This window comes from Camellia sinensis, chromosome 2 (genome assembly GCF_055761805.1).
Source record: "Camellia sinensis isolate YWXY chromosome 2, ASM5576180v1, whole genome shotgun sequence".
Taxonomy (NCBI): Eukaryota; Viridiplantae; Streptophyta; class Magnoliopsida; order Ericales; family Theaceae; genus Camellia; species Camellia sinensis.
The window spans coordinates 218,451,961-218,466,604 of NC_138962.1; the positions used below are offsets into that span (position 1 = coordinate 218,451,961).

Genomic DNA, 14,644 nt, shown 5'->3' on the forward strand with positions numbered 1-14,644 from the left:
ATCTTAATCTAATTTGAGGTTTGGAGAAGATGAGAGTAAAATTATCTTTCTATTGTGCTAATTTTTAATTTATTTTTTTAGAAAATCAAACTAACTCTGAATAATAGCATGTGTGATACAGTTTCTTTAGTTTGAATGGGAAATTAATGGTAGGACTTTAGTCCAAAATTAAATTGGGACTTTTTGACTATATTTGAATCATAGAGGGTAAAATACTCCCATCTCAAACTACGAGGAGATAAAATAAATTTTGCCCAAAACTTTTTTGCAGAAGAAAAAAGAAATCAATAAAAACGCATTACCTTCCTCACAAAAATATAATCGAAAATAATTAATAAATTGATAAATTAAAAAGAATAGTTACATGATAAATTGAGAAGTGGTTGATAGGGGTATAAAATCGACTTACCAGCCTGTGGCTCACTCGAAGTCTGCCTGTGGCCCGACCAGGCCCGAGCCCGAGTTCCTGAACTTGGGCCCTCTATTTTGAAGCCCAATCCAACCCATTTGGCATGGCCTACCTGAGGCCCCCCGAGGCCCAATGTCTTAAACAGGCTATTTTAGTGAAAAAATAATAAAAAATAAAAATAAAAGTTAGGCCTAGTTCACTGGCCCAAGGCACGACTCCCCAGCTCAGCCGATGCCCAAGTACCTCTAAGCCTAGATTTTTCGCCTATGGGCTGGCCCGGTCGGACCCGAAATTTAGCGGGAGCCCACAAGGCCCGATTGTAGGCCAGCTAAAAATACCAGAACTGGTGACAAAAAAAATATTTTAGTCGCCATATATTGAGTTTTGGCTACTAAAACCATTTAGACGCAGAATGTAAAATAAAACTTATTTTTTATCTTTGACGACCAAAAGTATAGTCGCCAAAAACATATATTCCGCGACAAAAAAATATTTTAGTCGCCGTATATTGAGTTTTGGCTATCAAAACTGTTTAGTCACCGAATGTAAAATAAAAAATTATTTTTTATCTTTGGCAACCAAAAATTTGATCGCCAAAAACATATTTTCAGCGACACAAAAATATTTTAGTTGCCCAAAAATTAAAATATTTGAAGGGAGACATTTCAAATTTTAGAGTGATTTATAAAATTAATTGGTGACTAAAAATGTTTAGTCGCTAATGGTGTAATATATATATATATATATATATTTGGTTAACACTCACCCTTGTTCTCTGTTTATTCTTCTTCACCACACCAAACCTCACCCCACTTCACATGACCACAGATCACCGCCACCGCCGCAAATCGCCACCGCCACCGCTGCCATCGCCACTGCCACAGATCACAGGTTCTCTCTCTCTTTCTCTCTCTCTCTCTCTCTCTCTCTCTCTCTCTCAATTGAGCTATGTCTCTATGTCTCTCTCTCCCTTCCTCTATTTCCCCCTTTCTGATTGTTGCTCTAGGGTTTTATATTCTTGATTCAGTTCAATTTTGTGTTGATTTCTTTAATGGGTTTGGTTGTTGTGGTTTGATTTCTGATTGTTGTGTTTCACAGTCGAGATATAACCGTGTGAAGCAAATCAACCTTGAATTTGCACAAGATATTGAAGACAAATATCTTGATATCCTTAGAAGCAAGGTAACATTTCTGGCTGTATTATGTAGTTGCACTGGTGCCTTTAATTGAAGAAATTGAAATGTGTTGACACTCTGATTGATAAAAGAAGAAGAATTTAATCGTCTTAGTTTTCATAATTATTAGATGCAACACACATTTCATTAGAGGTTCAGAATTACTAAGCCCCTACTTATCTATGCTTTACTGTAATTATTTTTGGGTTTTATTGAAGTTTCATGTTTCTTACTATTACATATGTTTAGAGCAAATTACCAAGTTTGGTACATGGTGATGGGTATTTTAATGGCCTAACAAGTGAAGCAATAGGGAACACTGAAAGTCTGAATTCATAAGACATAGGCCTCGCTCTCAATGTGTCAACTCTCATATGTAGAAGTATTATGATCTATTTCAAATATATATTAATTGTTAACATTAGTGATTATTTGCTAACATGAATTGTTGCTATATTTAACTATGCTGCAACTTCTATGTGCTTATAATTTTGATTGTGGATTTTTTTTTCTTCTTCTAAAATATTCCTCATGTATTATATCCAGTGAAATAAATTATTTTGTGGCTATTAATTTGTGTTTGTGCATTAATTCTTGTGTAGTTTACCTGCTATCATTGTATGAATTGCATTTGCATTAATAAGTATTTGTGTGCAGATTGGAGTATGATACCCTTGGTACTTTTGTTAAAGCTGTTGTTGTTTATCTTGGAACAACATTAGTGAAGGTTCGTTGATGCAATTTCACGTTGCCACTTGGCCTTTCATTTGATTCTTTTTTGTATCTCTGATTTACATCTAATTTTCTCTATTTCGATGGATATATTTCTCATCTCCAACTTCATAATTTTAATTTCTATTAAAACTTTTTTTCCCCTACGACAGTTTATTTGCCTGGCAACCTTTCTTAAGGTTTCTGAAAATGACAGCTTTGACATATCAGGTACTTTGTGGATTTTTTTTTTTTTTTCGCTTTCTTTCTTTTTCTTTTTCTTTTTTGTTTTTTTGTTTTTTGTGATATTGGGTGTTTAGACTTTAGATTCTATATGGAGGATTGTGTCGCTGAAGTCCTTATGTTCATCATCATATATTATAATCTAATTTTATGAGCCAACCTGTGAGAGCATGAGGTGTCTAGATGTAATACCTTATGAACAATATGCAAAGCATATATCTGGGTATATATGTGTGTATAATATTCTTTTCAATTATGTTTTAATATTATTAGTTGGACAAAAATCCATTCGCACCTTATTACACAGAAATTACAATAAAAAGAAAAAGAAATCTACTACTTTTTGTTACTAGATCATTTTGCAGGTTTTATGGTCTTTCTGACCATGTTCATGGACTTGAATATTAATGATATCTAAGACTTGTTACAAGTATTTATCCTCTGTTATCTTTTCTATTAACTTTGTCTTTGAAGATTGGGATTTCCGTTGTTTAGTCATTATTATGCAATTAATAAGAAAAAAACACTGATGTATAAAGGAGATTATTTGTTGCTTGTTCATTGATCCATCCAGTACTCAACTCTATCTCCCGTCTATGTGATAATTAAGGAATTTCTTCTCTCATGATCTGTATAAAAATGGCTACCAAAAAATCTCTGATAAGGAAATTGAAGCTATTACAACAATTTGTTTTAACCTAGGGGTGGGCGCGGGTCGGTTGCGGCCACGGAATCTCCAATCCGCATCCGTCCGCCAATCCGACAGATGTGGATTGAGTGGATTGGCGGTTTGGCGGATGGATGCGAATCGGTTTGGCGGTTTGAAATTTTATAAATTTTTAACATAGTTCAACTTGTGCACTTCCTCAAAAAAAAAAATAAAATAAAATATTACGGTCAATGACTTAAAAAAGTATTACAATTACTACATGTCTCATCCAAAGAGAGAAAGTTTGAAACTTTAGAATATCACAATCACTGCATTCCTCATCTACATATTACAATCACAGCATGCCTCATCCACATAAAGTATTACAATCTGTGGTCCTTAAAATATAGAAACAATTCAAACCACTAAAACCATGAACAGAGCAATAGTAGAGATTGTATGTGTCTATATTGTTACATTTATATATGTTTTTGAAAACAAAAACCAACCAGCATATATCATATTTTCTATTTATTACTTTTAGAGTTAGATTTAAAAACCAAAAAATATAGATAAATAATACGTTAATTTTTTTAATTCAAAAAATATATTCAAGTTGAAAACTTTTTTTCAACAGAATATTTGAACTCTTCTTCAATTGAAAACACAAACAAAATATTTAAACAAATTGAAAACACAAAGTCTTATAAATTACTAAGGGTGCTCGCGGTTTGGCAGTTCGGTTGCTGCCAAAGGAACCTCAAATCCGCCATCCGTCCGCCAAATTGACAGATTGGAGAAAATCAATCCGCAACCATCCGCTCGTCATCACGCATCCGTCCAAAATACGGCGGATCGGTTCGGAAAACATGTTAAGTAAACTACAATCTGTCAATTTCTAATTAGGAAAAGGAAACATATAAATGTGTCAATTCCTTAAGGTTATACATTTGAATTTCTTCTCCATTTGTTGTGGTTCATTCATTGCATTTTCATTAGTTGGTATATTTGTTGCTATATAACTGATATTGTTTGTTATATCCTCCTAAATCATTATTTGCCTATTTTAGTTGAAATCTTTGATAAACATTCAGTAAAGCTAAAAGGAATCATTTATTGATTTTTCTTTATTTAGTCTTGCTATATCAATTGATATATTCATTGTGTTATTCATCTAAATTCAATTGAGTTAGTCATCTAATTTTTCCGTTTCCATAAGCTAAATTACTTGTTAAATAAATTGAACCATATTCTGTTTAAACAAAAATCAAGCTCTGCATTTTTTATTAGTTACCTCAATGGTTTTTCCTCATTTTGCTTTGCTATATTAGTTATAATACTTGTTCAGCTATTCATCTTGAACAAGTTAGCTATCTGATTTCTTACATCCATTAGCTCAAATCACTTGTTAAGTAAACTACAATCTGTCAATTTCTAATTAGGAAAAGGAAACATATAAATGTGTCAATTCCTAAAGGTTATACATTTGAATTGAGCCAATAATTCGTTTGAAAAGATTAATTACATTTGAATTTTAATTATAGCCTCCAAACCATAAAAAGATAATAAATTTCTTTGATCATAAAATATAGAAAGATAATAAATTTCAAGTTCTATGTTTTTTTTTTGTCTTTTTGTTTTTGTTTTTGTTTTTTTTATAATTCTAAATGCAATGTTATTCAATAAAATATTAATGGATATTGTGTTTTTGTTACAGATTGATGATGTTGGCATGGATACAGTGATGTTTTTAGGCCAGATTTGTAACGCCCTCAAAATAATAACATTAAACCCATTAAATAAGACAAGCGTTAATAAACAAAGTTCCACATTCATTCATTTCATGAAAGTTCCATTACATAAGTATTACATGTTATCAATAAAAGCAAATGCCCTACGGGCTTACAGCTTTCCAAGTTAACACTTGGTTACAACAAAAAGAGTACTAACTCATACACCTTAAGCCCTTGGCTTGAATTTACATGTAATACATCAAAAGTAAAACGACAACATTATGTCCGCCTCTAGCCTCCCAAGCTATGTCCTTGGAGGTGGCATGCTTCCTGTACCTGAAATGATATTCCCATATAGGGTGAGCCACAGCCCAGTAGAAATATACTAAACCAACCATGAACAATGACTAAAATATTAGCAATTGATAGATGGCCAACACTGATACATTCACATAAATCATATATTTATGTCACACAACTTTTGAGTCCAAGTTTCCTTTCATTTTCCCTTTTTCAACGGATAGGCATATGAGCACTACCCACATTCTCAACAGATATGTATAACCACAATATCCACAGATAAGCATATAAGCTATATCCACATTCTACAACAGATATGTATAACAACAATATCCACAGATAAGCATATAAGCTATATCCACATTCTACAACAGATATGTATAACAACAATATCCACACTTCTCAAAGATAAGCATATAAGCTCTATCTTCACTTTTCTAGATAAGCATATGAGCTCTATCTACGGAGTTCATCCCCTATCTTCTCCCAACGCTATCCGGTTTAGAGGTACATCCCCCATCTTCCCCTAAACCGCGGAGTACATCCCCCATCTCCTCCTCTACACATAACGTATACAAACACATTGGTTCTATATACAATCACACAATACATACAATTAATGTATTCTATCAATCGTCAACTTCTATGACACGTTCCATTGATTAGTTTCTGTTTGCCTAATCATCATGCATTGTCTACAACAATCACGACTATCCTCCACCGATAGCCCCAAGCAGTTATTTCTAAACAGAAAATAAATGCACAATGGATATTCAATCAACATTTCATTTCCTCATTCCTCATTCCTCACAATTAATTATCCCAATTAATCAAACAATGTAATTAGGTCATTATCCATAATTACCATTTTAACCCTTAGGTCCCATTTTCATCAATGATTCAACAATTATTCCATTTCTCCATGCCAAACATGCATCTAGGTTTATTATGAATAAAACTCCAACTTTTGTAAATTTACACAAAAGCCCCTAACTTTCACAAAACTACCAAACCAACCCCAACATCTCAAAATACTAAAATTTAAAGACAAAATCCATAGAGAGGAGTAGGATATCCCTACCTTAAATTCGGAGCCCCAAAGGAGAAGAAGACAAAACCCAACGTGCTCCAAAACCCGAAATTTTCAGATTAAAATGAAGCCCTCGACGATCAACAACTTTTTTGTAAAGGCCAAAGGCGAGCAAATCACTCCTACTAGATCAAAACCTAGAGAGAAGGTAGTATCTAGAGTGAGAGGCTCAACAATGGTGTTTTTTGGAAAAGTAGGAGAGAGAAGAGAAAGTGAAAAAGTGATTTGAAGAGTCACAAATTCGGGACTTTAACCCAGGTCTCCGCTCGAGCGTAAAACACCCCGCTCGAGCGTCCACTCACTGATTTCCGCTCGAGCGGCCAACCTCCCGCTCGAGCGCAGAATGCACTCGCCCAGCACTTTTGCAGAACCAGGCCTCCGCTCGAGCTCCCTACCCTACGCTCGAGCGGCCACTCACACATCTACGCTCGAGTGGCCAACTCCACGCTCGAGCATACAACACTGCACAACAAATACTGGATGGGTGTATTCCCCGCTCGAGCGCAAACACCTCCGCTCGAGCGGACAGGCCAAAAATCTGGGCAACTAGTTTTGGTTTCTAAACTCAACCAACCTGAAACAAATCCGCCCAACACATCCTATAACTCAAATACGAAGTAAAAAGGATGTAAACAAGATAATAAACAACTACCAACATCCACGGACACATGTCCAGATTATTGTACAACAAGGGTAAACCCGGGATCGCTATAACCTCCCCCCCTTAAAGAATTTCGTCCCCGAAATTAAGCACAAGTTTTCAAAAACAAGTTTTTCTTCATTTTAAACAATGTTACACTTTAACATTCAACATTTCGACCCATTACCGGTCATCCCATCTCTCTAACAAGAGACACCTCACAATATGTAAACAACATATGTACTTTCAACATGCATTAACATTACGCATTATCCTTCCAATTTCAACAATATATTCAACACATATAGTGTCACATTCAACTTCCATATGAGGCAAGTTCCAAAACATACTTCCAATAAACCAAAACATTTTCAATGTTTCACAACTTAAGACATATATGAAAGCTCTTAAGTTCAACAATAGTGCAAAATTTAAATACAAGATTACAAATCAACAAACAAGTCCAGATATTTCTCGCGGACTTCCAACTCACGTTCCCAAGTGGCCTCCTCCACTCCGTGATGTTTCCACAAGACTTTCACCAAAGGAATGGTCTTGCCACGCAGGACCTGCTCCCGCCTATCCAAGACCCGAACCGGTCTCTCGTCATACGAGGCATCCTCATCTACCTCTAAATCAGTCCAATCCAACACATGTGATGGATCTGGCTCATACTTCCGAAGCATACTCACATAAAACACGTCATGTACTCCAGACAACTGCGACGGTAAGGCTAACCGATAAGCAACCTCGCCAATCCTCTCAAGGATCTCGAAAGGACCAATAAACCGAGGGGATAACTTCCCACTCTTCCCAAACCTCATCAAACCTCGCCTAGGTGATATCTTCAGAAAGACATGATCACCTACCTCAAACGCTAAAGGCCTCCTTCTACGGTCGGCATAACTCTTTTGTCGACTCTGGGCTGTAACAAGCCTCCTACGGATAAGCTCAACTTTCTCCGTCGTCTCCCTAACCAACTCCGGACCCAACAAAGGTGCATCACCCACCTCGGCCCAACAAACTGGAGACCTACACGGTCGGCCATACAAGGCCTCAAACGGTGCCATACCGATACTAGATTGAAAACTGTTGTTGTAGGCAAACTCTACCAAGGGTAAGTGCCTCTCCCACGTCCCACCGAAGTCCAGGACACAACCCCGAAGTATATCCTCGAGGATCTGAATAGTACGCTCGGACTGCCCATCAGTCTGAGGATGATAGGCCGTACTAAAGGTCAACTTAGTGCCCAAGGCACTCTGCAAACTCTGCCACAACCTAGCAGTAAAACGAGGATCTCTATCTGAGACGATCGTCACTGGGACCCCGTGCAATCTCACTACATCCCGAATATACAAATCGGCAAGATGATCCACCGAATCTCTCACGCGCATAGGAATAAAGTGCGCCGACTTAGTCAACCGGTCTACAACCACCCAAATAGCATCACTACCCCGCTGAGTCCTCGGAAGACCTACAACGAAGTCCATAGTGACATGTTCCCACTTCCACTCGGCAATAGGCAAGGGTTGCAACAAACCCGCTGGCCTCTGATGTTCGGCCTTCACTTGCTGACAAGTAAGGCACTTTGATACGAAAACCGCCACATCTCGCTTCATACCTCGCCACCAAAACTGGCGACCCAAATCCTGATACATCTTAGTACCTCCCGGATGCACCGCAAGGCGCGAATGATGAAACTCTCGGAGTACTTCCTCGCGGCAAGACTCCGGTACAAACAAACGGTCTCGGTATCTCACACTCTGGTCGGGATACACCGTCAAACCCTTCTCAACTTTCCCACTGGAGATCTTCTCTCGGAGGGATTCTACCTCAAGGTCACCTCTCTGTGCCTCTAACACTCTAATCACAAGTGTAGGCTGCGCAACAACAGAAAACAAGGCCGCAGCCTCAACAGATTCGCCCAGTAGCAAATCAAACTCACCAAGTGCCCCCAACATCTCCCATTCCCGGATGGCTATATTAGCTACATCACTAATGGGTTTCCTACTAAGGGCATCGGCCACAACATTGGCCTTTCCCGGATGATAGTGCAACTCAAAATCATAATCCTCGATGAACTCCATCCACCTCCTCTGCCTCAAATTCAAGTCTCTCTATGTAAACAGATACTTCAAACTCTTGTGGTCCGAGAACACCTCGAACCTCTCACCATAAAGGTAGTGCCTCCAGATTTTCAAGGCAAAGATCACTGCTGCTAACTCTAGGTCGTGTGTAGGGTAATTCTTCTCGTGTATTTTCAACTGACGTGAGCCATAAGCTACCACTTTCCCCTCCTGCATCAACACACAACCCAAACCCTCTCGTGAGGCATCACAATAAACCGCATAACCCAACCCTCTCTCTGGAATAATCAACACCGGAGCGGTGGTCAATCTAACTTTCAGCTCTTGGAACGACTTTTCACAAGTCTCACTCCACACATACTTGACTCCCTTCCGAGTCAATCTAGTCAACGGTGACGCTAGCCTGGAGAAATCTTTCACAAACCGACGGTAATACCCAGCCAAACCCAGAAAACTGCGGATCTCAAACACACTCTTAGGCTGTGCCCAATCTTGCACTGCCTCAACCTTGGATGTATCAACAGACACCCCTTCCCCGGATACCACGTGGCCTAAGAATTTGACTTCCCTCAGCCAGAACTCACACTTCCCAAACTTGGCATACAGCCTATGGGCTCTAAGTAACTCAAGCACCACTCTCAAGTGTTCCTCGTGCTCCACCTCTGAAGGCGAATAGATAAGAATGTCGTCCACGAAGACGACCACAAATCGGTCTAAGAACTCCCGGAAAATCCGGTTCATCAAGTCCATAAAGACTGCCGGTGCATTGGTAAGCCCAAATGGCATCACCAGAAACTCATAATGGCCATACCGCGTACGGAATGCCGTTTTCGGAATATCCTCCTCCCTGACCCTCAACTGGTGGTAACCCGATCTCAAGTCTATCTTAGAGAAACAACGGGAACCCTTCAACTGGTCAAACAAATCATCTATACGGGGCATAGGGTACTTATTCTTAACCGTAGCCCGATTCAACTTCCGGTAGTCAATACACAATCTCAAGGCCCCATCTTTTTTTTTTCACAAAGAGGGCCGGTGCTCTCCACGGCGAAACACTAGGGCGAACAAAGCCCTTATCGAGTAATTCCTGGAGCTGAACTTTCAACTCAACCAACTCTGCTGGAGCAAAACGGTAAGGTGCCATAGAAATCGGCGCCGTACCAGGCACTAAATCAATAGAGAACTCTATCTCTCGGTGAGGTGGTAAACTAACAAGATCTTCGGGAAAGACATCTGAATACTCACAAACCACCCTCGGTAACACAATCTGGGTCTTATCACACTCACTACTCTCAAAGCTAGCAAGTAGACCACTAAGCTCACTTCGCTTTCGCGAATCATACCCCGGTGGCAAAACACTACCAACCCGGTCTCCCAAGAAATGGAACCACTCCCCGCTCAAGGTACATAACGTGACCCTCTGGCGGTAGCAATCAATAACAGCCCGGTATGACGATAACTAGTCCATACCCAAAACAACATCAAAACCCTTCATGGGCATGACAACAAACGGAAAAGCAAGCCTATAATCGGCAACTTCTATATCACATCCTCTAACACCCTGTTTCAGGATCAACTCACCACCCAAAGGCGATACCACACAAATAGGAGATGCCAACAGTGCTAACTCCAATTCCAAAATAGATGCAAATGCAGCAGATACAAAAGAATGAGATGCACCCGTGTCTATCAACACATTAGCAACCGAGTTGCAAAACAGAAAAGTACCTCTCACTACTGATGGAGCTGGTACTAAATCCGGCGCGGTAACAGCATACACGCGCCCCGTAGGCCCCTGGTCTACCTGCTCACCTCTCGGAGCAAAAGACTGCTGCACAGACTGGGATGACGAAGCTCCCGGATTGGCCCTCGAGGCCTGCACAGACTGAGCTGGCTGAAAACCCTGCGTCTGCCGAGAACCAGACGCCCCCGAAGTGGCAGTCAACTGTGGGCAAAACCTCTTCAGGTGCCCAGGTTGTCCACACTGATAACAAGATAAGGGCTGCCCCCTGCCCAAACTCTGACTCTGCGGTCTAGCTGAAGAAGAAGCAGCTCTCTGACCCCCACCCTTCAGCGGGCAAACAGAAACCTTGTGACCCAGCTGGCCACACTTGTAACAAGTAAAATCCCCCTGATTGCCTCTCCCCGAGCCTGCACTGGGCACTGGAAAGGTCGATCTAGCAACACCACCCTGCGACTGCTGAGGGTTAGAACCCCTCTGCCTCCTGCCATCACCCTGGCTATCTTGGCTCCTCTTGGAGCCTCTCTGCCCCTCATCCTCCTCCTGCATCATGAGCTCCATATGAGCTGCAGCGTCCACTAAGTGTCTATACTCCCGAATGTAAGACCCACCAATTCTCAACTTGAGGCCCCGCCTCAACTTCCGCTCAAACTCATAGCAACGGCGTTCCTCAGACGCCACCAGTTCCGGTGCAAACCTGGACAGACTGGTAAAGGTAGCCTCAAACTCGGCCACTGACAAGCCCTGCTGATAAAGCCGGCTAAACTGATCCCTCAGCTTCTCTCTAGCTGCTGCAGACAAAAACCTTTCCTGAAAAGCATTCACAAATGCCTCCCAAGTACCACCAACACGAGCTTTCTCGTACTTCCACCACTGACCCGCATCTCCCTTCAGCTGGAAGGATGCCAAGGTCACTTTCAGTGCTCCGTCCTCGATGCCAAGCATCTCGAACGTCTTACTCATTTGCTCTAGCCACTCATCAGCCTTCAGTGGCTCCTTCGGATCCCCGACAAACTCATCCGGATTAGACCGGAAAAACTCTCTCTTCAAGAAAGAAGGCCCTGCCTCAGCTGCCTGATTCCCAGCTCTAAGAATACCCAAAGCTCCTGCTATCTCTCTGGCCAAGGCACCCATGGCCTGCTGACCCACTGGCTCGACCACGTTGGCCTGACCAACTCCCTCCTGCACTGCCGGAATCTCACCCGGTAACGGTAATTCCCGCCTCGCGGGTCTACCACGCCTAGCACCTCTTCCTCGTCCTGACATCCTAATAAAGGTAACACAGAACATTAGCACATTCATAAATGTGCCGAAACTAAACACTCACGTCCTAATGCATGGACAATTGTAATTCACTCCACGTAAGCACATAAACACATAAGCACTTACGAATTTCATTTCCGGATAATGATAGTCCCGAGGCATTACTAGAGTTCCGGTTAGAAACAGCATTGATCAAGTGCTTTTCCAACAAGACTCACAGAAACCCAAGGATCCAATCAACATCCTAGAAATTAAATTCCATACCCACATAGCCACATAAACATGTTATCAAATAAGCACATAGCATATGATACTACATCAAAGTCTCTATCAAGCGAGACAAACCCATTGTGATCCTAATCACTTCCCACGTACCCAAAGTATTCGAACCCGGTACGCTCTGATACCAAGTTGTAACGCCCTCAAAATAATAACATTAAACCCATTAAATAAGACAAGCGTTAATAAACAAAGTTCCACATTCATTCATTTCATGAAAGTTCCATTACATAAGTATTACATGTTATCAATAAAAGCAAATGCCCTACGGGCTTACAGCTTTCCAAGTTAACACTTGGTTACAACAAAAAGAGTACTAACTCATACACCTTAAGCCCTTGGCTTGAATTTACATGTAATACATCAAAAGTAAAACGACAACATTATGTCCGCCTCTAGCCTCCCAAGCTATGTCCTTGGAGGTGGCATGCTTCCTGTACCTGAAATGATATTCCCATATAGGGTGAGCCACAGCCCAGTAGAAATATACTAAACCAACCATGAACAATGACTAAAATATTAGCAATTGATAGATGGCCAACACTGATACATTCACATAAATCATATATTTATGTCACACAACTTTTGAGTCCAAGTTTCCTTTCATTTTCCCTTTTTCAACGGATAGGCATATGAGCACTACCCACATTCTCAACAGATATGTATAACCACAATATCCACAGATAAGCATATAAGCTATATCCACATTCTACAACAGATATGTATAACAACAATATCCACAGATAAGCATATAAGCTATATCCACATTCTACAACAGATATGTATAACAACAATATCCACACTTCTCAAAGATAAGCATATAAGCTCTATCTTCACTTTTCTAGATAAGCATATGAGCTCTATCTACGGAGTTCATCCCCTATCTTCTCCCAACGCTATCCGGTTTAGAGGTACATCCCCCATCTTCCCCTAAACCGCGGAGTACATCCCCCATCTCCTCCTCTACACATAACGTATACAAACACATTGGTTCTATATACAATCACACAATACATACAATTAATGTATTCTATCAATCGTCAACTTCTATGACACGTTCCATTGATTAGTTTCTGTTTGCCTAATCATCATGCATTGTCTACAACAATCACGACTATCCTCCACCGATAGCCCCAAGCAGTTATTTCTAAACAGAAAATAAATGCACAATGGATATTCAATCAACATTTCATTTCCTCATTCCTCATTCCTCACAATTAATTATCCCAATTAATCAAACAATGTAATTAGGTCATTATCCATAATTACCATTTTAACCCTTAGGTCCCATTTTCATCAATGATTCAACAATTATTCCATTTCTCCATGCCAAACATGCATCTAGGTTTATTATGAATAAAACTCCAACTTTTGTAAATTTACACAAAAGCCCCTAACTTTCACAAAACTACCAAACCAACCCCAACATCTCAAAATACTAAAATTTAAAGACAAAATCCATAGAGAGGAGTAGGATATCCCTACCTTAAATTCGGAGCCCCAAAGGAGAAGAAGACAAAACCCAACGTGCTCCAAAACCCGAAATTTTCAGATTAAAATGAAGCCCTCGACGATCAACAACTTTTTTGTAAAGGCCAAAGGCGAGCAAATCACTCCTACTAGATCAAAACCTAGAGAGAAGGTAGTATCTAGAGTGAGAGGCTCAACAATGGTGTTTTTTGGAAAAGTAGGAGAGAGAAGAGAAAGTGAAAAAGTGATTTGAAGAGTCACAAATTCGGGACTTTAACCCAGGTCTCCGCTCGAGCGTAAAACACCCCGCTCGAGCGTCCACTCACTGATTTCCGCTCGAGCGGCCAACCTCCCGCTCGAGCGCAGAATGCACTCGCCCAGCACTTTTGCAGAACCAGGCCTCCGCTCGAGCTCCCTACCCTACGCTCGAGCGGCCACTCACACATCTACGCTCGAGTGGCCAACTCCACGCTCGAGCATACAACACTGCACAACAAATACTGGATGGGTGTATTCCCCGCTCGAGCGCAAACACCTCCGCTCGAGCGGACAGGCCAAAAATCTGGGCAACTAGTTTTGGTTTCTAAACTCAACCAACCTGAAACAAATCCGCCCAACACATCCTATAACTCAAATACGAAGTAAAAAGGATGTAAACAAGATAATAAACAACTACCAACATCCACGGACACATGTCCAGATTACTGTACAACAAGGGTAAACCCGGGATCGCTATAAGATTGATGATGTTTGCATGGGCGCAATTTACATTATATTTTTGTTTATGGAAAACATGTACACCTGATATGTGTTGTTATTAAGATTTTTTTTAAAATTTTTTTTTTAAATTTGGA

At 40.4% G+C, this 14,644-nt stretch overlaps 1 protein-coding gene across 10 annotated transcripts in view; it reads left to right on the forward strand.

The window, feature by feature from the left end:
- The first annotated feature begins 1,173 nt into the window (after nt 1-1,173).
- The window catches only part of LOC114306578 (alpha-mannosidase), a 35,298-nt gene continuing 21,827 nt past the window's right edge, over nt 1,174-14,644 (forward strand). For 9 of the 10 annotated variants that reach the window (XR_014362579.1, XR_014362576.1, XR_014362580.1 and 6 more), the window contains exons 1-4: nt 1,179-1,300; nt 1,508-1,591; nt 2,242-2,311; nt 2,469-2,526. Coding sequence is in view for 1 of the 10 variants with exons in the window: in XM_082917029.1 (XP_082773155.1) it covers nt 2,506-2,526 (21 nt within the window). In the remaining 9 variants the exon portion in view is untranslated. Of the gene's footprint in view, nt 1,301-1,507; nt 1,592-2,241; nt 2,312-2,468; nt 2,527-4,904; nt 6,610-14,644 lie in introns of those variants that run through there. The other variant, XR_014362578.1, reaches the window with a different exon arrangement.